Source organism: Fringilla coelebs (genome assembly GCF_963513975.1).
Source record: "Fringilla coelebs genome assembly, chromosome: 1".
Lineage (NCBI taxonomy): Eukaryota > Metazoa > Chordata > Aves > Passeriformes > Fringillidae > Fringilla > Fringilla coelebs.
Window position 1 is genome coordinate 152,377,715 of NC_140028.1, and position 21,548 is coordinate 152,399,262.

The 21,548-nt window shown below is 52.1% G+C and overlaps 2 protein-coding genes across 2 annotated transcripts; one reads left to right on the forward strand and one right to left on the reverse strand.

Annotated features, from left to right (window-relative positions):
* Nucleotides 1–355: 355 nt before the first annotated feature.
* Nucleotides 356–3,993, forward strand: LOC311157456 (uncharacterized protein; the record flags this gene model as incomplete). Its single annotated transcript, XM_084212170.1, has 5 exons — nt 356–389; nt 500–644; nt 786–2,725; nt 2,948–3,116; nt 3,969–3,993. The coding sequence occupies 5 exons, from the start codon at nt 356–358 to the stop codon at nt 3,991–3,993; spliced, it is 2,313 nt and encodes a 770-aa protein (XP_084068296.1).
* KIF9 (kinesin family member 9) lies at nt 3,080–19,973 on the reverse strand. The gene is made up of 16 exons (XM_084207304.1): nt 19,909–19,973; nt 19,690–19,782; nt 18,987–19,134; nt 17,805–17,869; nt 16,760–16,837; nt 15,613–15,681; nt 14,861–14,965; nt 14,515–14,570; nt 13,950–14,115; nt 12,467–12,573; nt 10,935–11,138; nt 8,338–8,546; nt 7,628–7,807; nt 6,074–6,189; nt 5,180–5,284; nt 3,080–4,422 (listed from the first exon to the last, which is right to left on the reverse strand). The coding sequence occupies exons 1-16, from the start codon at nt 19,918–19,920 to the stop codon at nt 4,315–4,317; spliced, it is 1,821 nt and encodes a 606-aa protein (XP_084063430.1). The 5' UTR covers nt 19,921–19,973; the 3' UTR covers nt 3,080–4,314.
* Nucleotides 19,974–21,548: the final 1,575 nt, after the last annotated feature.

Sequence of the window (21,548 nt, forward strand, 5' to 3'; positions counted from 1 at the left end):
CATCCAAATTAAGGCACGCCACAAACGAACGCGACTCGGACGCGGAGGGAACGCGGGGATTCGAGGTGGGGATGGGGAAACAACAACTCCAAAAACACCAGGACACCTCCTAGAAAAAGCTGGGAGGTGTCCCAAAAACTTTCTGAGTCCCAACACAGAACACCCACCCCAAGGAAACCCCAAAATCAGGCCAATTAATCCATAATTCCATTAAAAAGTTGTTAGAGGAGCCACTCCAGCTCCTTTCAAGAGCCCAGGTTGGCACCACTGGACATTTTTAGACAACAAACAAACGACGTGAGACAACCTGGACACTTTTGGACATCAAATTCCAAGTGCCAGACCAATCCCGGGCATGAGGGTCCCTCCACAGGCTCCAAACGACAAAGGTAAAACACCTGAATTAGCCTAAAAGTTTTGGTATGAACAAGAGTCCTTTGGACCCCGAGGCTCTCCTGAGAAGGGACCATCCCACCAGGGTTAAGCTGAAGTAAACCAGGATTTACTCCATCCCGGGAGCCACGTCTGGCAAAACACAACCTGGACTCCAAAGGAAATCCTCCATTCCTCACTAATTTTAGAAGGCTCAGCCACCAGCACCGTTTCAGCTGCAACAAGGGGAAGCTGTTCCTCAGCTGCTCCAGGTGGGCACGGGCAGAACTCGCTCAAAAAAGGTTTGCTCTCTTGTCCTTGCTCAAAAAAAACCACCATGTTTAGCTTTGCCTCCAATCCGGGCCGTCGCTTGGGGGGTGCTCCGTGCCAAATGTCTCCTCCTTCCACCCCAGAGCTGGCAAAGTTTATGGAGCCCCTGAATCCTTCACCAAGGAAGTCTACAAATGTAAAAATAGCGTTGAGAACCAGCGGGAAACGGGTGTGGGGGGAGAAACCCAGCAGGGACGGAGCGACTTCTCAAGAGAGGCGATAAAGCCGGAGGCCCTGGCGGGATCAAGGGGGTGGGTTGGTGAAATTCCCCATCCAAAGGAGAACCAGAGTTCCCGGCCATTAGACTGCTCCCCCTTCCCTGGCTCCTTCCTCCTGGCAGAAAATGGGGTCAGGGCAAGGGCCGCCCGGGGGGAGAGAATTCCAGGGGTAAAAGCACGACGAGGCTCGGTAACTAGGAAAAACAGCATTAATAACAATAATAATAATAAAGAAGGTACAGAAAAATGGCCCCGCGGGGAGGCCGGGACACGTCCGCACGCTCCGCCCGGCTCCCCCCGCGCACCCCCGGGCAGGGAAGGGACAGGGAAAGGGACACGGGCAGGGGCAGGGGGTACACGGCCCCCGAGCCGACCCGCCACCCCCGGCGCGGCCGCTCCCGCCGCCCGCTCTCCGCCCTCCCCGCGCTCCCTGCCCGCCCTCCCCGCACCCGCCCCGGCCGCGGCCATCACGCAAGGCCGGGGATGCGCGGCCTACCCCGAACCGGCCGGAGGACGGCGGGAAGGGGAAGGGCGGCGGGACAGGGAAAGGGCAGGGGCAAAAGAACGGGAATGGGAAGGGGAACGGGAAGGGGAAGGGGCAGCGGCCCGGCTGCCGGCGGTCGCGCGGTGCCGGCGGGCCCGAGGCCGCAGAGGGCCCGCGCTTACTCCGGCGTGGGGTGCTCCGGGTCGTAGAAATCCCCCATGGTGGGTGGGCGGGCGCGGGGCTCCGCAAGTGCCCCCTGGCCGGGGAGGCCCCGCTCGCCCCGTCGGGGCTCCTCACATGGTCCGGCGGGGCCCCCCCGCCACCCGCGCCGAGCCCGGCCCGGCCCCGCCGCGATCCGCCCCGGCCGCCGGCTCCTCCTCCCGCGGCACCGCGCAGCGCCGGGATCCCTCCGGGAGCGGCCGCCGGGCCCCGGGACACGCCGGCATCGGGCCCGGGATGGGGCCGCGATCAGCCGCGGCCCCGCCGGGAATTTGCTCGGCACACAGCGGGATCGCCCCCGAGACCGCCGAGGCCACAGCGGGCAGCGGCACCGGGATCGGCCGCGGTGCCACCGGGATCCCACCGGGATCAGCCGCAGCACCGCCGGGACCTTCTTGGGACTGTATTAGGATCATTGCAGGGATGGCCAGGGGCACGCCAGAATCAGCCTGGGTGTCACTGGGATCCCACCGGGATCCAGGAAGGGGTCAGCGGGGCACACCGGGATCAGCCGTAGGACTGCCGGGATCTCCTCCAGATCAGAGCTGCACCTCCAGGATCTCCTCCAGGTCAGCTCTGCATCACCAGGATCTCCTCCAGGTCAGCTCTGCATCACCAGGATCTCCTCCAGGTCAGAGCTGCGCCTCCAGGATCTCCTCCAGGTCAGCCCTGCATCACCAGGATCTCCTCCAGGTCAGCCCTGCATCACCAGGATCTCCTCCAGGTCAGCTGAGCATCACCAGGATCTCCTCCAGGTCAGCCCTGCATCACCAGGATCTCCTCCAGGTCAGGACTGCACCCCCAGGATCTCCTCCAGGTCAGCCCTGCACCACCAGGATCTCCTCAGGATCATACCTGGGTTACTCCCAGGATCACTGGATCAGCCACGGGATCACTAAATCTCCCCAGGATCACCAGGACTGTACCAGGCTGACCCCTGGGATCACCAGGGCCACACCAGGTTCAGCCACGCTATTCCCCGGATCTCAGCAGGAGTCCCCTGGGGCCACACCAGGATTAGCTGCAGGATCTCCTTGGGATCACCCCTGGGATTCTCAGGATCTCACCAGGAGCAGATGGAGATCGCCAGGGCCACACCCAGGTGAGCTGCAGGACTGCCAGGATCACCACGGCTACGCCTGGATCGCTCACGGGACAGGCAGGAACTTCCCAGGATCTCTCAGCATCACACTGGGATCACCCCCAGGACCACACCCTGAGATCACACCTGGACACCAGCACCCCTTGGCACCAGATCCCTGGCGCTGTTCCAGGCCCCATTTGCCCTAAAATCACTAAAACTCCTTTTTTTTTTCTTTCACAGATCATTTCCCATCTTCCCAGTCCCTGGGAGAGCTCCTCCATGGAATGCTGCTGGAGCACTTCAGGAGACCCAGCTGCTTCTGGGATGCCTGTTCACATGGAATCCTCCAAACCACATTTACGGATTCCAATATTGAGATTTCAGGGGTTTTCCTATATTTGGGAGCATGGTGTGGGCAGGAGGGAGCCATGGGGATGAGGTGGGAAGCAGAGGGGGGTGGATATAGGGAAGGACAAAGGAAGATTTAGTTCCAGTTGCGTGGAAGCGTTTTCCTGGGAAATCCAGCCTGGCCTGAATTCCCAGCAGCTTGTGGAACCTCTGGAATTGGATCATGACAAGGAAAAGGTGATTTCTGGGGTGTTCTCCAGTGCCCTTCCAGAGGCCAGGTGCTGTTATGGGGACAGAAGGAAGCTCCAACAAATTCAAACAAACTGAGCCCGTGGATCCGTTCTCTTTTCCAGTTCTCCATGGAACTGGGGGTGGCCTGGGGGAAATCTGGGATGCCTGAATTCGGGGTGCTCCTGCCATGGCTGCTGCTGGTTTTGGCAGGGAGATGTTCCTGACAGCTGGGGGGTGCTGACTTTGGGGCTTTCAGCATTCTCCTCCCAGATCCCAAATCCTTCTGAGGGAGCTGGAGGGATTCATCCTGGAGAAGAGGGGGCTCAGGGGGCACCTTCTGGCTCCTGCAATTCCCTGGAAGGAGGTTGGAGCCAGGAGGGGTTGGGATCTGCTCTCAGGGAACAGGACAAGAGGGAGCGGCCTCAAGGGCAGGTTCAGCTGGATATTGGGAATGTTCCTCCTGGAAAAGGCTCTCCAGCCCTGGCCCAGCTGCCCAGGGCAGGGGTGGAGTCCCCATCACTGGAGGGATTTAAAAGCCCTGTGGATGTAGCACTTGGGGACACGGTCAGGGTTGGTCTTAGCAGTGCTGAGGAATGGTTGGACTTGATCTTGGAGGGCTTTTCCAACCAAAACCATTCCGTGATTCCCAAGAAATGAATCTTTGTTTCATTCCCTTCTCCAGGCAGATCCAACAGGCCAAGCCATGACTTGTCGCTCCAATGGGAACAAGCCCAGGAGAGCTGCAGCTCCAGCACCAGGAGAGAGGGAATCAGGAGCAGCCTGGGTTACCCACAGCAACCTCTGTGCTGCGATCCTGCCTTTGCAGAGGCTCAGGAACACAAGTGGTGCTGTTGGAACTGCCTGGCTCGTGTCCTGTCCAAACAGCAGCATCGATCCCCAGTAACTCCCAGGCTGCCCAAAGGTTGCGTGGTTCACTGTTCCTGCTGTTTATTTTTATAAATCGATGGTGGACGCGAGCAGGAGGCATTTCCTGAGGGGCCATTCCGTGGGGAATGCTGGGATCCAGGCTATGTGATGGGCAGGAAGGCCAGGGCTTTCTTCCTGGCAGCAGCGGAGACCAGTCCGGGTTTCCTGTGCATCTTCCGGAGGGCAGACATGCTGCTGCTGAAGGATTGCTGGGAACGGGAACACAAAGGGATCACTGAGCTCAGCTCGGCTCTCAGAGCGCAGTGCTCACCTGTAAAAACTTTTTTCCTGAGAAATGAAACCAAATGCCTTCTCAGACTTTCTAAGTAGCGCTGGAAAGGGCTGGGAGAATCCCCCTCACAGCAGCATTGCTCTGCTGGGAGCAGATCCCAGCAGGCTCCAAAGAGAGGACGGGAATCCCTAGGAAATTCTCCAGAGCACTGATGTTTGAGATGTTTTCACGGAATCCAAGAATTATTTCAGTTGGAAAGGACCTTAAGGCTTATCCCAATCCACCCCATTCCATGGACAGGGACACCTTCTACCATTCCAGGCTCCAAGCTCATCCAGCCTGGCCTTGGATACTGCCAGGGATCCAGGGGCAGCCACAGCTTCTCTGGGAATTTCATTCCAGTCTCTCTCCACCCTCCCAGCCAGGAATTCCTTCCCAACATCCCATCCAGCCCTGCCCTCTGGCAGTGGGAAGCCCTTCCCTGTGTCCTGTTTCTCCATCCCTTGTGCCTCTCCAGCTCTTTAGGGCCTGGAAGGGCTCTGAGGTCTCTCTGGAGCCTTCTCCAGGTGAACATTCCCAGCTCTCTCTGGGTGAATTTGTTCTGGCCAGGTTGGACAGGGCTTGGAGCACCCTGGGATAGTGGAAGGTGTCTCTCCCTGTGGCAGGAGCTGGGACTGGATGATCCTGAAGGTCCCTTCCATCCCAGTCCATTCTGGGATTCTCCCTGGGGTTACCTTTTGATCTCTCCTCATCCTGGCCCTGTAGAAGGACACGGAGCCTGGGCAGTCTGGCAGCACCTTCTCCTGCTGCTCCTCAAACTTCTCCTGCTGATCTTCATCCTGCCAGGGAAAAGCATTCCCCATTCCATGTGCAAAACACACACCTGGACACCTGGGACAACCAGCCCTTTTGTGGCACCAAACACCAACTCAGCCAGGAAAACCCTGGAAGCGAGAGGTTCCCCTTTCCACACCTTGGAGGAGCAGCTTTGGGCAGGGCTTTGGGCAAAAACCTGCAAGGGTTGGGATTTTCCCACAGGAAAAATGAACACTCCCAGCTCTCCCAGCCTGGCTCCAGCCCTGGAGCAGCTCCAGGGCCTCCTCTGGATCTCTCCAGCAGTTCCAGGTCCTTGTGCTCTTGGCCCCGGGGCTGGGGCAGCTCTGCAGGTGGGGTCTCACCTCTGAGGTGCAGAATTCCCCCCTTCTGGTCACACTTTTTTAGATGCAAGAATTCTGGGGAATGGGGAGTTGAACAGAAATGTGCTTTTCAGGATGAGAAAAGACCCAGGTCCCCACATGGTTCCTACCACAGGACTGGTACTGACAAGTGCCACAAGAGTTTGGCTGCAAACCTGGGATCCCACAGGCTGGGAATCCAAATATCCCTCCACCCCCAGGCACTTTGCCCAGTTCTGATGTTCCACAGATGCCCAGGTGCCTCAGTCACTGCCCTGATTTAGTCTCTAAACAGTGAAGGGAATGTGACAGCAGGATGTGGCTCCAGATATCCCCTTAGTGCTTCATTCCTTCTCCTCCTTCTCCTTTTTCTCCTCCTCCTCCTTCCCTCATTCCCTCACCACCCCACACGTGGCTCGTGAGGAGAATCAGCAGAACTCTGGGATAACTCACCAGGCACATGACTCTGTTTATGGGAATCATTCCAGGTCTGATGTTGCCACCAGGCTCCAGAGCTTCCTTCACGTCTTTAGGGAGACGATAGTTTTCATTGTACCAGATCTCAAACTCTGCAAAGCCAAGAGGGCCAATTAATGGCTGTAATTAATGACCCAAAAGACAGCAGGGATTGCTTGTCCTTATGGATCAGGCAGCATCTCAGTGCTCTTAAACCCTCAGACAGGAGCCCAGAACTCCAGGATTTGGAGTGTAAGCTATTAGAAAAGTGAATTCAAGGAGGCTGTTGGCTGTGCTGAGGTGGCCAGGAGGTGGTGGCCAGCTCTGGGGACAGTCCCTGGCTATGAGAAGGCACCAGTCCTGCAGCCCCCAGAATCCCTTTGGAATGGGCAGCACGGCTGGGACTCAGATTTCAATCCCACACACTCAAGCACAGCCATTTGCCATCCCATAATAGGCAGTGAGAACACACAGCAGGTGGGAATTATGTCCTTATTAATCCTGGGCAATTCCCAGGGCACTCCACTCCTGATCTGGGTGAGTCCTGGATGTTTGAACAAACAGCAAACATCTGGAGCACCCAAAAATGCCGAGCCCAGATCCAGCAGGAAGCAGTGGCACAGCTGTGATTGGGTCCTGCTCATCCCTGGAATGATGGGAATGATTATCCCATTTCTTCCTGCGTGGGATGCTCTGATGGATCCAAGCTGTCCCCTGGCAAATGCTGCCATGTGCTCAGCATCCAAATGTTTGGGGCTCTGGAATTCCTACAGGGACTGGCTTCCCTTAGAGGGGCAGATCCAGGGATACAGCAGGGGCAGTTGGAACCCACAGATTTCAAGGGGGAGCCCAGCAGGAATTTGAAGGGATTTCCCAGGCAAAGCTGTGGCCAAGCTCCTTTTCCTGATAAGGCTGCAACTCTGGAAGCTGGAAATCCCATAGGGATAGAGGAAATACTGAGAATCCAGAAGCAAAGCCCTATCCCAGGGCAATTCCTTAACCACCACCTCTATCAAACTAAATCCATCAAGGATGAGATTGGGGTCAGCAGTGTAAGATTCCTTGTGGGAGGCTTTTTCCCCCATGTAGGGGTGGGACCAAGGAGTAGAGGGACATTATCTGGGAGAGAGAATCTGCAGCAATTCAAGGTTAGGTCAGAAAATCCCACCTGATTATGGATAAAATCCAGTCTGGAAGGCAACAGGACAAAGGACAACAGAGAATGGTAATTTGGGGAGGGGCTGGAGGTACAGGACAGAGGGAATGGCTCCCACTGCCAGAGGGCAGGGATGGATGGGATACTGGGAAGGAATTCCTGGCTGGGAGGGTAGGGAGGGGCTGGGATGGAATTCCCAGAGAAGCTGTGGCTGCCCCTGGATCCCTGGAAGTGTCCAAGGCCAGGCTGGACATTGGAGCAGCCTGGGACAGTGGGAGGGGATTGGAGCTGGATAAGCTTTAAGGTCCCTTCCAACCCAACCCGTTCTGGGATCCCATGATATTTGGGAGTGCTCCAGTCTGGATTTATCCCAGCTGAGCCCTGGTGCTCTGTACCTGTGATGAGCCTTTTCCTGCACTTATCCACAAGGTGCTGGCAGTACTGGATCTCTGCCTTCAGGTCCTTCAGCTCAGTAAAGCCAGCCCTGTGCTCCTCCTTCAGCTCCTTCAGTTTCAAAATGAGGGAGAACTCCTTCTCATCAATGATCACCTGTCCTTTCTCATCCATGTATTGTCCTGGAGAGGGAGAAAAGGGAGGGAAGGTTCTGGTGAGGGTGGAGAGCAGGGACAGGACTCTGCAGATGTCACACTTGATGGTGGGTCTGACTTGGTTCCCAGGGGAAAAGTCCCTGGGATTGCTTAGATGGGATATTGGGAAGGAATTCCTAACTGGGAGGGTTGAGAGCCACAGGTTGTCCAGAGCAGCTGTGGCTGCTCCTGGATCCCTGAGAGTGTCCAAGGCCAGGTTGGATTTGGTTTGGAGCAACCTGGGACAGTGGAAGGTGTCCCTGTCCATGGCAGGGGTGGCGTGGCATGATCCTCAACATCCCTTCCAACCCAAACCATTCTGGAATTCTGTGACAACCCAAAACTGCTCTGGAACCTGGAAATCACACAGGGACAGAGGAAATATTGGGAATCCAGAGGCAAAGCCCTATCCCAGGGCAATTCCTTAACCACCACCTCTATCAAACTAAATCAAATCAAGGATGAGATCTGGATGAGATCATGAGAGCTCCATCCCCTGTCCCGTGCAGCCTCCTCACCCTCCTGCTTCCGCTGCTTCTTCTGAGCCTCCAGAGCCTCCTTGGTTGCCTCCATCTGCTCCTTGAGGCTGTTGATCTTCTGTGCCACAGAATGGCTTCCCTTCTTCTTGGCAATCAGGACTCTCTTGTTGTCCCTGAAGATCCTGTGGATCTCCTGTCCAGTCTCCTTCTTAAACACCTCAAAGGCCTGTTGCTTGGACAGAGAGGGCCTGAAAGCAGACACAGACACAGGAGCTCACTCTGTCCTGCCCTGCAGCATGCAGTGAATGATTCAGGTTGGAAAAGCTCTCCAAGATCGAGTCCAAGCATCCCCCAGCACTGCCAAGGCCACCCCTGACCATGTCCCCAGGTGCCGCATCCATATGGATGTCACATCCCTCCAGGGATGGGGAACAACCCCTGCCCTGGGCAGCTGGACCAGGGCTGGAGAACCTTTCCAGGAGGAACATTCCCAACATCCCACCCTGAGCTCCCCTGGCCCAGCCTGGGGCCATTCCCTCTGCTCCTGTCCCTGTTCCCTGGAGCACAGCCCGACCCCCCGGCTGTCCCCTCCTGTCAGGAGCTGTGCAGAGCCACAAGGGCCCCCTGAGCCTCCTCTGCTCCAGGCTGAGCCCCTGCCCAGCTCCCTCAGCCCCTCCTGGGGCTCCAGCTCCATTCCCTGGACATGCTCCAGCCCCTCAGTGTGGTGAGGGGCCCAGAACTCCAGAACTCGACTCAGGATTTGAGGTGTGGCCTCGCCAGTCCTTGGGAACAGCCACAGCCGAGGTCTGATGGGATTTCTGTGGGTTCCTTTGGGGTCCCTGGCACTGCTCCCATGCCAACCCCAACACCCACTGTCCCCCAGAACAAAGCTCTTCACACAGACACCATATTCCTCAGGAGATGCCTCAGAACTGAGTATTCCCTGGAAAGCCAGCCTTTCATGGGTTGACTTTTCACCAAAATAATGGATATTGTTCCTCCCTATTGTTAAACAAATGCCTGTGCTCTGTCCCTGCTGCATTCCCAGCAGGATCAGCCCCCTCTGGAGCCAAACCCCACAGCTCCAAGCTGTGGCCAGCTCCACTGCCTGCTGCCCTGCCTTGGCAGTCCTGCCTGTTTTCCAAGTCAGAATTCCAAGTGCCATTCCCGACTTTTCTGTGCAATGGCTCTGATGCCAGCGTGCCCCGGTGAACACCTGGTGTTGTTCCAGTATGAGCCACCCCAGACACAAAAGGAGAATGTCACAGTGCACAGATGCTGCTCTGTGCTGGAGATATTCCTGGAGAGCAGGATGGGTTTGGGAGCAGAAGGCAGAGACAGAAAACCATGGAATGATTTGGGTGGGAGGGGACCTTAAAGCTCATCTTGTTCCAAGGCAGGTGCCCAGAGGGCTCCACATTCCTCACTCCAAACTCCAGCTCCTGCCTTCCCTGAGTGACCTCTTAAGGGCATTTTCCAGCTCCTCCAGGGCTGTGTGAGCTGGCACAGGGCTGTAAACAACAGCCCCTGGGCAAAGTGCCACAGCTCCAGCTCCCAGAGGCAGCTCCCAGCTGCTGGAAGGGCTCTGGGGTGTGCCTCCTGCAGCTGCAGCAGCCTGTCCTGCCAGCCCTGGGAGCCCCAGAGGGACACAAATCCCCTGTGTGGGGAGGGAAACACAGTGAGGAGCTCCAGGAGGGAATTCTGCAACAGCTTCCCTGCCCTGCTGGAACCCAGAAACCACATCCTGGGCTGATCCCAGCCTGGGCAGCAGGAAATGGGAATTCTGCCCCTCAGGTGAGACCCCACCTGCAGAGCTGCCCCAGCCCTGAGCCAGCAGCACAGGGAGCTGGAGCTGCTGCAGGGCTGGAGCCAGGCTGGAGAGCTGGGAATGTTCCCCTGGAGAGGAGAAGGCTCCAGGAAGAGCTCAGAGCCCCTGCCAGGGGCTCCAGGAGAGCTGGAGAGGGACTGGGGACAAGGGATGGAGGGACAGGACACAGGGAATGGCTCCCAGTGCCAGAGGCAGGGATGGGTGGGAGATTGGGAATTGGGAATTGTTCCCTGGGAGGGTGGGGAGGGGCTGGGATGGAATTCCCAGAGCAGCTGTGGCTGCCCCTGGATCCCTGCAATGTCCAAGACCAGGCTGGACATTGGGTCTTGGAGCAGCCTGGGACAGTGGGAGGTGTCCCTGCCATGGCAGGGGGTGGAATGGGATAATCCCTAAGTTCCCTTCCAACCCAAGCCAGTCTGGAATTCCAGGATTCTTCAGCTCCATTTCCATGACTGTGGGGATTTCTGGCTGCACATGAGGTCTCCCTGCAGTTTTCCCACTCACCAAAGGGATGCTGCAGTTTTCAGAGATTAAACAACTAAATGAATTTAAATAAAATAAAATTAAAATTTAAAAAATTAAGTTTTTAAATATTCAAGAGCAAGTGTCCAGGGCAGAGCTGGAAGCACAGAGGTGACCCCCACCACCACCATGTGGAGCTCAGGGGGTTCTCACCACCACTCCTGTCCTGTATTCCTGCAGATCTCCAAATCTCTCCCCTTTGCCTTGGAGTTGCACTCAGGGAACACAATCCAGGTTAAATCACCCTCTGGAAAAGGGGATTTACTCCTTCCCAGAGAAAACCTACCTGAGGTTCTGGAGATCCTCTGAAGATTGGATTGAGGACTCTTCATCACTGTCCCGGTCACACACTTCCTCTTCCTGTTCTTCTTCTTCTTGCTCTTCTTCTTCTTCCTCCTCCTCTTCCAGATCCTTGATGGGGCTTTTGGATGGAGGGCTTGAGGATTCATCCTGACCTGTCTCAGGAGGAGGGCTCCCAATTATTTCCTTCCTGACGGGGGGGAAAAGACAAACCAGATTCATTAATTTCTTCACCAGAGGGATGTGGAACCAAAACCCGCTGCAGGTTTGGCTTTGCTGAGTTCAAAACTGATCTGAGGTAGCTTCTACCAAAGTTTCCAGGGGAATATCCACTGACAAGGAATGAAATCAGCCTTGTTCCCACAAATCCCTCATCCTCAGAGAGGAGGACCTGCCCTGGATACTGTGGGATACAGGCCAGGCTGGAGGAGCTCTCCAAGGAGAGCAGTCCCACCCTGGCCAGCCTTGGGCACACCTGGACAAAGGTTTACCCTCTCCAAAAGGAATCCCCAGGGATTTGATCCAACCCCACAGTTAAACCAAGCCTGGCTCCCTGCTCCTTTCCCTCCACAAACCCCTCCAGCATCAACTGCAGGGAATAGAAACAGAATCATCATGGAATCCTGGAATGGGTTTAGTTGGAAGGGACCTTAAACCCCATCCCAATCCACCCCTGCCATGGCAGGGAAACCTCCCACTGTCCCAGGCTGCTCCAAACCTAATCCAGCCTGGCCTGGGACACTGCCAGGGATCCTGGGGCAGCCACAGCTGCTCTGGGCACCCTGGGCCAGGGCTGCCCACCCTCCCAGGGGATTTCTTCCCAAGGAATGGTATGACCAGGAGAGTGGGATTTGGAACACATCTCCTGAAACCAAGGCAGCACAGCAGAGCCCTGGGGTCATGTGGACACCAAAGCCTTGGTGGTTCCTCTGCTCCCTCCATGAAGACTTTGGGGAAGTGTCAGGGAGGAACCAAGCAGGGTTTACTTCTGTAAACTGAAGGCTCTTCCTCTGCTCAGGACTGGCTGCTTCCCCCTTCCCTCCCCAAATCTCTGCTGCTCCTCTGGCAGCACCCTCCATTCCTTCCTCCATGAGCTGCACATTCCTGCCTGACCAGAGCTGGGCACTGGGAAGTGCTGGGTCCTGCCCTTGGGTGCCACAAGGATTGGGGACAACAGCTGGGAAAGGCCCTGAGGGGGACAGGAGGTGCCAGGGAACAGGGACAGGACAAGGGGAAGCAGCCCCACGCTGGGCCAGGGGAGTTCAGGGTGGGTATTGGGAACATTCCTTCCCCAAAAAGGCTCTCCAGCCCTGGCACAGCTGCCCAGGGCGTGGTGGAGTCCCCATTGCTGGAGGGATTTAAAATCCCTGTGGATGTGGCACTTGGGGACATGGTCAGGGGTGGCCTTGGCAGTGCTGGGGATGGTTGGACTGGATGATCTGGGAGGGCTTTTCCAATCTTGACAATTCCATGATTCCACAATTATCAGAGGTAAAGGTGTGTGACTGCTTAACTCACTCATCAGCTTCCTTCTCCCCATCAGAAACGGGGGATGTAGGAGGAGTTCCAATCTCAACAGTCCCTGCATCAACCTCCGATTCCTCATCCTGCTCAACTGGGCTTTCCTGGAAAAAAAAGGAATAAACCATTAGTGCCCAGCCTGGAAGCACAGAAAGGAAACATGGAAACACAGAGGAATATCCCATTAGTGCCCAGCCTGGAATAACAGAAAGGAAACATGGAAACACAGAGGAATATCCCATTAGTGCCCAGCCTGGAATAACAGAAAGGAAACATGGAAACACAAAGGAATATCCCATTAGTGCCCAGCCTGGAATAACAGAAAGGAAACATGGAAACACAAAGGAATATCCCATTAGTGCACAGCCTGGAATAACAGAAAGGAAACATGGAAACACAAAGGAATATCCCATTTGTGCCCAGCCTGGAATAACAGAAAGGAAAATAACATGGAAACACCAAAGAATATCCCATTTGTGGACACCATAGGAGCACAGAAAGGAAAGATGGAAACACAGAGGAATATCCCATTTGTGGACACCATAGGAGCACAGAAAGGAAAGATGGAAACACAGAGGAATATCCCATTTGTGCACACCATAGGAGCACAGAAAGGAAAGATGGAAACACAGAGGAATATCCCATTTGTGCACACCATAGGAGCACAGAAAGGAAAGATGGAAACACAGAGGAATATCCCATTTGTGCACACCATAGGAGCACAGAAAGGAAAGATGGAAACACAAAGGAATATCCCATTTGTGCATGGAAGCTGTCCAGATCTCACCCAGCAGCTCCTCCATCCCCTGGAACAGCCTAATGTGGAATGAAAAACCCTGTGAGAGCCCACAGGAGGATTTATGGATTAGGTGGGATTTATACACTTGGCTCCAGACATTAGAAGGATTAAAAAAGGGATCTCAGCAGAGACAGGACCTGACCTTCTCCAACCCAGTGACACACAGGTCACTTTGGAGATGGCATTGTACAGGACATTGAGGGGGGTTTAAACTGAAAGGGGCACTGTTTAAATGGGATGTTGGGAAGCAATTCCTGGCTGGGATGGTGGGGAGGACCTGGGATGGAATTCCCAGAGAAGCTGTGGCTGCCCCTGGATCCCTGGAAGTGTCCAAGGCCAGGTTGGATTTGGTTTGGAGCAACCTGGGACAGTGGGAGGTGCCCCTGCCCATGGAATGGGATGATCATTAATGTTCCTTCCAACCCAAACCTTTCTGGGATTCTGACTCCCATTCCTAAATTATTCTGTGCAGATAAAGGGCCCAATTAATCCCTCTGCTGCCAGGAATTCCTCTTTGTTAATGGTGCATCTCTGCCCTGGACACATTTTTTGACAAACTCACCCCAGAGACATTTCTGAGTTTGATTTCAACAGGGAAAAATCTGCTCTATACAACTCCCACTTTGGCACAAAGGAGCCATCTCTCAGGTGGATTCTGGGCCAGGCAGCCCCAGGCATTACCGTGCCCTCCTCCTCCTCCTCCTCCTCTTCCTGCTCCTCCTCCTGCTCTTCCTCAGCTTCCTCCAGATGCAGATCAGGGCTGGAAACGGACCCAGGGCCAGCCCCAGCCACGTATCCCAGCCCGTACTTGTTCCAGAGCCTGTTCTCCAGCTCTTCCTCCTGTTGGCTAAGGAAAAAACAGCCCTTTAGGAATCCTTTCCCACCTGTGAGCCCTGCCAAAGGCACATTCCCAAAGAAAAACCCCTTCTACCTGTGGTTTGATCCCTCAACATCCCTCCCAGGCTTCCCATGAAAACCTTTGTCCACTCTTCCACTCCTTTTCCATGACATTCCTTCAGGGCTCTTTAACAGTAAAGCTTTTTGATGGTTATTTTAATACTTTCCAGGACCTTTTAATGGTCCACAGCAAACCATGCTAACTCTGCTCAGTCCCATCCCCTTGTCTGAACCTTTAACAAGCTGGAGGGGGCTTGGAGGAGCCTGGGATAGTTGGAGGCGTCCCTGCCCATGGGATGATCCTTAAGGTTCTTCCCAACCCAAACCACTCTGGGATCTCTGGACTTACCTCAAAATCACTTTGAACTGTCTAAACACCTCCTGGATCTGCCTGACATTCACAATCTGAGGAAGCGAGGTACAAAGTCATCAATTTTGGTATTAATTATATAAAGGAGTTTTAAAAAATCAGTTTAAAGGGTTTTAAGATTAAGGAAAATACTTCCAGAGCTTCCAAATCAGCAAAAAAATGGAATGAAAACATGCAACAGACTTAACAAAGGGAAAAGAAATCAAACTACAATTCTGTGGTGGGTTTGGGGTGAAAAACAGCCTCTTCAAAAGACATTGTCACTGCTCCTCTCTTGGAGGAAAAGAGGATGGAATCAGGATTTAAATCCTTTTTCACTACTTACATCAATTTCCTCAATGACTCCTCTGAGGTATTTCTGGACTTGGGATCTGATTTCTGCTCTCTGGGCTGTAGTCAGGGGGTTGTAAGTCATCAAGGAATGACTTGTCTAAAAAAAACCCAAAAGATTGGAAAGCTGAGAATCAGGGAGTTGCAAACAGCTGAGGGAGCCCGTGAGAACAACAGGGTCACAGCTTTGGGCAGGTCCTGTCGTGGGGGGACAAGGACTGATGGTTTTAAACTAAAAGAGGGGAGATTCAGGATGGATTTAAGGAAGGAATTGTTCCCTGGGAAGGTGGGGAGGACCTGGGATGGAATTCCCAGAGCAACTGGGGCTGCCCCTGGGCCCCTGGCAGTGTCCCAGGCCAGGCTGGACAGGGCTGGGAGAACCCTGGGACAGTGGGAGGTGTCCCTGCCATGGCAGGGGTGGGAATGGGATGGGTTTTAAGGTCCCTTCCAGCCCAAACCATTCTGGAATTCTGTGATTCCACTGCTCTGGCAAACACCTGGAATTGCTGTGCCCATTTCTGCTTGGCATTCTCACCACCTGGTTTGCCAGGAGATGGGATTTGGGAGCATCCAACCAACAGAAGAGTCTGGAAAAAACCCAAGCCCCATCTCCAGTGGCTGGGGATTGAAATTCCAAGACCACCCCTCTGTGTGGGACCTTCAGAGGTTTCCCTAGCCCCAGAGGATGGTGCTGGGAGCAGAGGGAAGGACACAGCCCCACTGGACAATGAGTTCATTGCTCCTCACCAAGTTGACCTGCATGATCAGCTCTTGCTTCAGGAGCTGGATCTCCTCCTCCAGAGCCTTCACTGATGGCTAACAGGAAAAAAAAAAAAAGGGTGAGAAAACCACTGAATTATATTGGGAAAAAAACCCCAAACTGCTAAACCAGGACAAAATGTGCTGCTGGAGAATATCCCAGCTGAATCCCAGCTCCCTCAGGGCCTGCAGCAGGGCATCAGTGGCTCTGGGAATCAGTTTGATTTTCCTTTGATTGTTGTTTTATATTTTATTATTACTTCCTACACGACAGTTTGTGCTGGGTGCTGCTGCAGAGCCTGCCCAAGCCATCACTGCTTTTTAATGGGATGATTTCCTGGTCTGGAATTGCAGGGACCATCAAATTCCAGGGTCTGGGATATCATCCTGGAAGCCAAGCATTGTGCAGGGCTCACCTCTGCCCTGAACTCAGCAGCTCTGGCAGTAACTGGGACAAAGGGGAGGCTTTCCTGTGCTGGATTTGACTGGATTTCTCCCTAACATGGAATATCTTCAAGGATTCACTTTTCAAAATGTGTTCCCAGAAAGGTGAGCACAAAAATCCTGGGATTCAGGGAGATTCACTGAGCTGCTTTGAAGTGACCTCTGGAGCACCAAAGCACAAAGCTTCCTTCCAATTTCAGCTCCTCCAGTTTGGTTTTCACTCTGAAAGTGCACTCTAATATCCTGTGAGCCCTTCCTTTAAATGATTTCCTTAATTACCCAACTTTTCTAATTGTGGAGAAGCTGTTCTGTTACCAGCAGCAACAGGGGTAAAGCTGCAGGAGGACTGGAGATGATTTCCCTGCATGTCAGGGGAGTAATTCACAATAAAACCTCTCTGTTGAGAGCTGAATCTCATCAGAAAAATGTGAGATATGCAGAAGAAAGAATTCCCAGGAAGATGTGACCACCTGCATGGCTGTGCCCTAGACCAGGGAGCTGTAATTACAAACCTGTAAAAAGGTTTAATGTTGATCCATTTTATCACCCCCCTAAAGTCAGCAGGGCCAGCTTGGCTGAGGAAGGGTTAATTATGAAACTACTTGAGTTTCCTCAGGTTTTTCAGGTTGTTTCCTAAATATTCATGATAAAATTAAAGCATTTCTCTTCCCCAGGCCCCTGCTGTCCCTACCTCCCTGTAGAAGGGCTCGTTGGGGACAGGCTCTGCTGTCACCCAGTTCATCCTGGTGGCAAAGCGGAGGGAGGACAGCTGGAAAATAAAGGGTAAAGTAAATAAAAGAGTATATAAAGTAAATGAAAGAGTATATAAATAAAGTAAATAAAAGAGATCTTGGCAGAAATATCATTTTCCTGATCTTTCTACTTAATTCTGTCAGACCCAAGAGCAGAGAAATATAAAATCTGTGAATTGTTCCAGGTGATTCCTCCCTGTTTGCTACAGACCCAGCTCACACAGGGGCATTGTCACCCATTTGATCATTTACAGGTTAAAAAACAACCCTGGGAGCTTCCCCCAGGGAGCCAGCTCAGCTCTGCTGAGAACTGGGCAACTCCAGGGAGACCCGCAGGGGATGTCCCACAGAAATAATAATAATAATAATAATAATAATAATAATAATAATAATAATAATAATAATAATAATAATAATAATAATAATAATAATAATAATAATAATAATAATAATAATAATAATAATAATAAGTGATTATTACTATTATTATATCTTATTAATATAATCATCTCATATAATATGCTATAGTTATATTATACTATATTATATTATATTATATTATATTATATTATATTATATTATATTATATTATATTATACATTATTTATTAGTTGTAATAAATTATTTTTAATATAGATACTTACATTGCTGAAATTAATAATAATAATTACTAACCATTAATAACTATATTAATAAGAAATATATTATTGTATATTCTGCATTATTACATATTATATATATTAATAATAATACCACTGTGTGGTGATACTACTACTACTACTACTACTACTACTATTATTATTATTATTATTATTATTATTATTATTATTATTATTATTATTATTTTCTCTCCATTGAGCTTCAATCTGAGCAGTCCTGCCTGCTGTGCCCCAGGCTCTCATCTGACAGGAGTCTGGATTTGAGCCTTTGGGATGAGATGAGCTCTCCAAAGTTTGGGATGAATTAGGAATTCCTCCCACTCACAGTCTCTTCCACGTGCTCAGCTTCCCCATAGATGTTTGTCACCAGGACAGTGTTGCAGCCTCCCCCTGGGAAAAAAATCATAATAAAAATAAAGCAAATCATTTTGGGTGATTTTTATTTTGTTGTTTCCTTTCCTGCAGTGTATTTTATTATGTGCTGATAAAAATAGAGGAGAGGTAAAAATGGAGTTGTATTTTTTTATAAGCTTTTTAAAGGATAATTTGTTTAATTAAGAAATGATACTTAAATTATTTTTAACTTAATAAGTAATTACTTGTGACTCATAATGTGGATTTCAAAAATTTAATTACATAATATTATTTAAACTTGAAGAAGGTGAAGAAAAAGGTAAAGAAGAAGAACTAGCTTCTGCCTTAGAGCTTCTATCTTTTTTATATATGTTACTGTATTTTAAAACTTTAAACTTTTAAGTTTTCTACTATGTGATGTAAGACAATTTTCTTTAAATTACATACTTATAATTTTAGTTTTATAATTTAATTTTGGAAGTCTTTTCTAAGGTTTTAGGTTAAATGTAGTGTTTGCTTGGGGGGGTCAGTGTCTGTTAGCACAGAAAGTCTAAAATTTTCAGTAGCCAGGTTTCCAACAGAATCCCAGCGTGGTTTGGGGTGGGAGGGATTTAGTGATCAGCCATGGGCAGGGACACCTTCCCCCGTTCCAGGCTGCTCCCAGCCCTGTCCAGCCTTGGACACTTCCAGGGAACAGCCCTAGCTGCTCTGGGAATTCCATCCCAGGGCCTCCCCACCCTCCCAGCCAGGAATTCCTGCTCAGGATCCCACCTTAAAGAGCTTTCAGCTTAAAGAGCCACAAAGGATGTAACTGTCCCTCCAAAGAGCACAGAAACAGAGGCACAGAGTGAGTAAAAAGGTGAAATTTGTGTCTCACAGGATGAGGATGCAGGAAGAAAATGGGAATAAAAACTCTGAGTTCCAGGTGTTGGTAAAGATTCTGTTACTCAGGACACCCAGAGCAGCTGGGTGCCCCTGGATCCCTGGAAGTGTCCAATATTGGACACTTGGAGCAGCCTGGGACAGTGGGAGGTGTCCCTGCCATGGCAGGGGACGAATGGATGATCCTTAAGGTCCCTTCCAGCCCAAACATTCCGGGATTCCCTGATAAATGATGAGCTCAGGACTTGCCCTGCCCAGTGCCAGCTCTTACCCAGCGAGTCCTTGAGCACGTGGGTGAGTTTGCTCTGCCTGAAGGGGATGTGCTCCCTCTTGGGATCGGCCAGGGCGATGATCAGCTGCTCCAGGAAGGACAGGGACTTGTTGATGTAGGAGGCCTCCACCCTCACCTGGCCCTCGGACTGCAATGGAGAGCAAGAGGAGACAGTTCTGTCATACCCAGGAGAGGCAGGGCTCCTCAGCAGGGCTGATGTTGTTTTGATTCTGCTCAATGCAGAATGCCACAGAATCATGGAATTGCTGAGGTTGGAAAAGTCTCAGATCAGTCCAACCATTCCCCAGCACTGCCAAGGCCACCCCGACCATGTCCCCAGTGCCACATCCACAGGGATTTAAATCCCTCCAGCCATGGGGACTCCACCCCTGCCCTGGGCAGCTGGGCCAGTGCTGGACAGACTTTTCCAGGAGGAACATTCCCAATACCCCACCAGAACCTCTCTCTGAAGCCATTTCCTCCTGTCCCTGTTCCCTGGAGCACAGCCCGACCCCCCGGCTGTCCCCTCCTGTCAGGGAGCTGTGCAGAGCCACAGGGTCCCCCCTGATCCCCCTTTTCTCCAGGCTGAGCCCCTGCCCAGCTCTCTCAGCCCCTCCTGGGGCTCCAGACCCTCCCCAGCTCTGTTCCCTTCCCTGTTTTTCCAAAGGCACCCAAAGGAACCCGAGGAGCTGCCACCACTCACCCCAGACTTGCTCAGCCTCTCAGACCCTGCCAGGTCAATTAAGGTGATTTTAGATTTCAGGCATTTGTGATTTGTGTAATCTCTGGAACGACACTGAGGGAGAGAGGAAGAGAAACTGCACTTAGGGGCAGACAAAACTGAAATACAGGAAAAAACAAAGATCCCCTTGGACCCCTAGAAAGTTGTCCCAAGCCATAGGAACAAGGCTGGAGCTCTCACCTCGATGTACATGGTGAAGATGCAGTGGGATCTGGAGGAATTCTTATTCAGGCTGTGCTCTCCTATCACTCTGTTGGTCTCACCCTGCCAATGGAGAGAAAATTCCAGGCTCAGTTCATGGAATTGTGGCTTTTTGAGGGTAAGCCAGGCAACATCTCTGTGGCTCTTTCCATTTCCTGATGATTGGAAAAGCAAAGAGCTCCCCAAGCTTCAAATGGCGCTGAAAATTCCCACAGGTGTGATGGGCAGGGATCTGAACCTCTGCAGGAACACAAAGGAATGTTGGAAGGGCCTTAAAGTCCATCCCATCCACCCCCTGGATGAGCAGGGACACCTCCCAGTGTCCCAGGCTGCTCCCAGCTGGCCTTGGGCACTGCCAGGGATCCAGGGGCAGGCACAGCTGCTCTGGGAATTCCATCCCATCCCCTTCCCAATCTCCCATCCATCCCTGCCCTCTGGCAGTGGGAGCCATTCCCTGTGTCCTGTCCCTCCATCCCTTGTCCCCAGTCCCTCTCCAGCTCTCCTGGAGCCCCTTCAGGCCCTGCCAGGGGCTCTGAGCTCTCCCTGGAGCTTCTCCTCTCCAGGGGAACATTCCCAGCTCTCCCAGCCATCATCACCCTTCTGCTCTTTAAAAAGGAAGAGGCAGCTCCTGCACATTCCAGAGCTCAGGACACCACTGGGTTATTAAAAAGGCCAGAGACAGATTTTAAGGACAGCAGATGGCTCTGGGTGAGGATCCACCTCCTGCAGCCAGATCCAATTATTCATCCCTGTTTTTCTCACCAACTGAAGCATCCATGAGGAAAAGATGCTGATCTCAGTAATCAAATCCCCTTACAAACCTCTCACCCTGAACCACCCTGCTGTCAATTCCAACAGTGCCATCATCATCCCAAACCATCTTTTTTGGAGCATCTTCCAGAATCCCTGAGCCAGGGACATTTTCCTTACAAGACCAAGAGTTTTCCCAGTTCTTCTCCCCACAACCAAGAGAGGTTCAATGCCTGAACCCCATTCCACCACCTTGGCCACCCACTCCTGCTTTTCCACCTCCTCCTTCAGCCAGCCCCCACAACCACGGGATTAAAGGGAATATTTGCGTTCTCTTGCCTCAAAAAGGAGATGCAGAGCCTCCTCCTCGTGGCTGACAGGGTGGATGGAGAGCCCCTTGACATAAACCCCCTGGGGACCATCCATGACAGCCAGCTGGGAGTCCTTGCAGCCCCGGCCCAGCGCCGGCGCCAGGAGGTCGAACAGGGACTCGTTGTAGATCTCCAGGTAGGAAATTCGGACAGTCACCAGGATGTTGAGGAATGATGCAGCTGATTTGAAGACCTGCACCAAGACAAAGGGGTTGTGTCCATTCACAGGGAGGATTTTCAGTTATTTGTGGATTTTCAGAGAAGATATTTGGGTAGATGTTGGTATAAGATACAGATGAGTGTGGTATAAGTAGATGTAAGACACAAACAGAGAAGATATTTGGGTAGATGTTGATATAAGATATAAAATCTGTGGTGGCATCAGTAGATTTAAGATATAAGATATAAAATCTGTGTAGTATAAGTAGATGTAAGATGTAAACAGAGAAGATATTTGGGTAGATGTTGGTATAAGATATAAAATCTGTGGTGGTATAA

What these genes read in the sequence shown, in the direction of transcription:
- KIF9 (XM_084207304.1), bottom strand. An exon ending in AGAGGCTGAGCAAGTCTGGG is followed by an intron (nt 19,135 to 19,689) that starts GTGAGTGGTGGC and finishes TCTCCATTGCAG; the next exon opens with TCCGAGGGCCAGGTGAGGGT. An exon ending in TAAACAGAGTCATGTGCCTG is followed by an intron (nt 5,285 to 6,073) that starts GTGAGTTATCCC and finishes TTTCCCTGGCAG; the next exon opens with GATGAAGATCAGCAGGAGAA.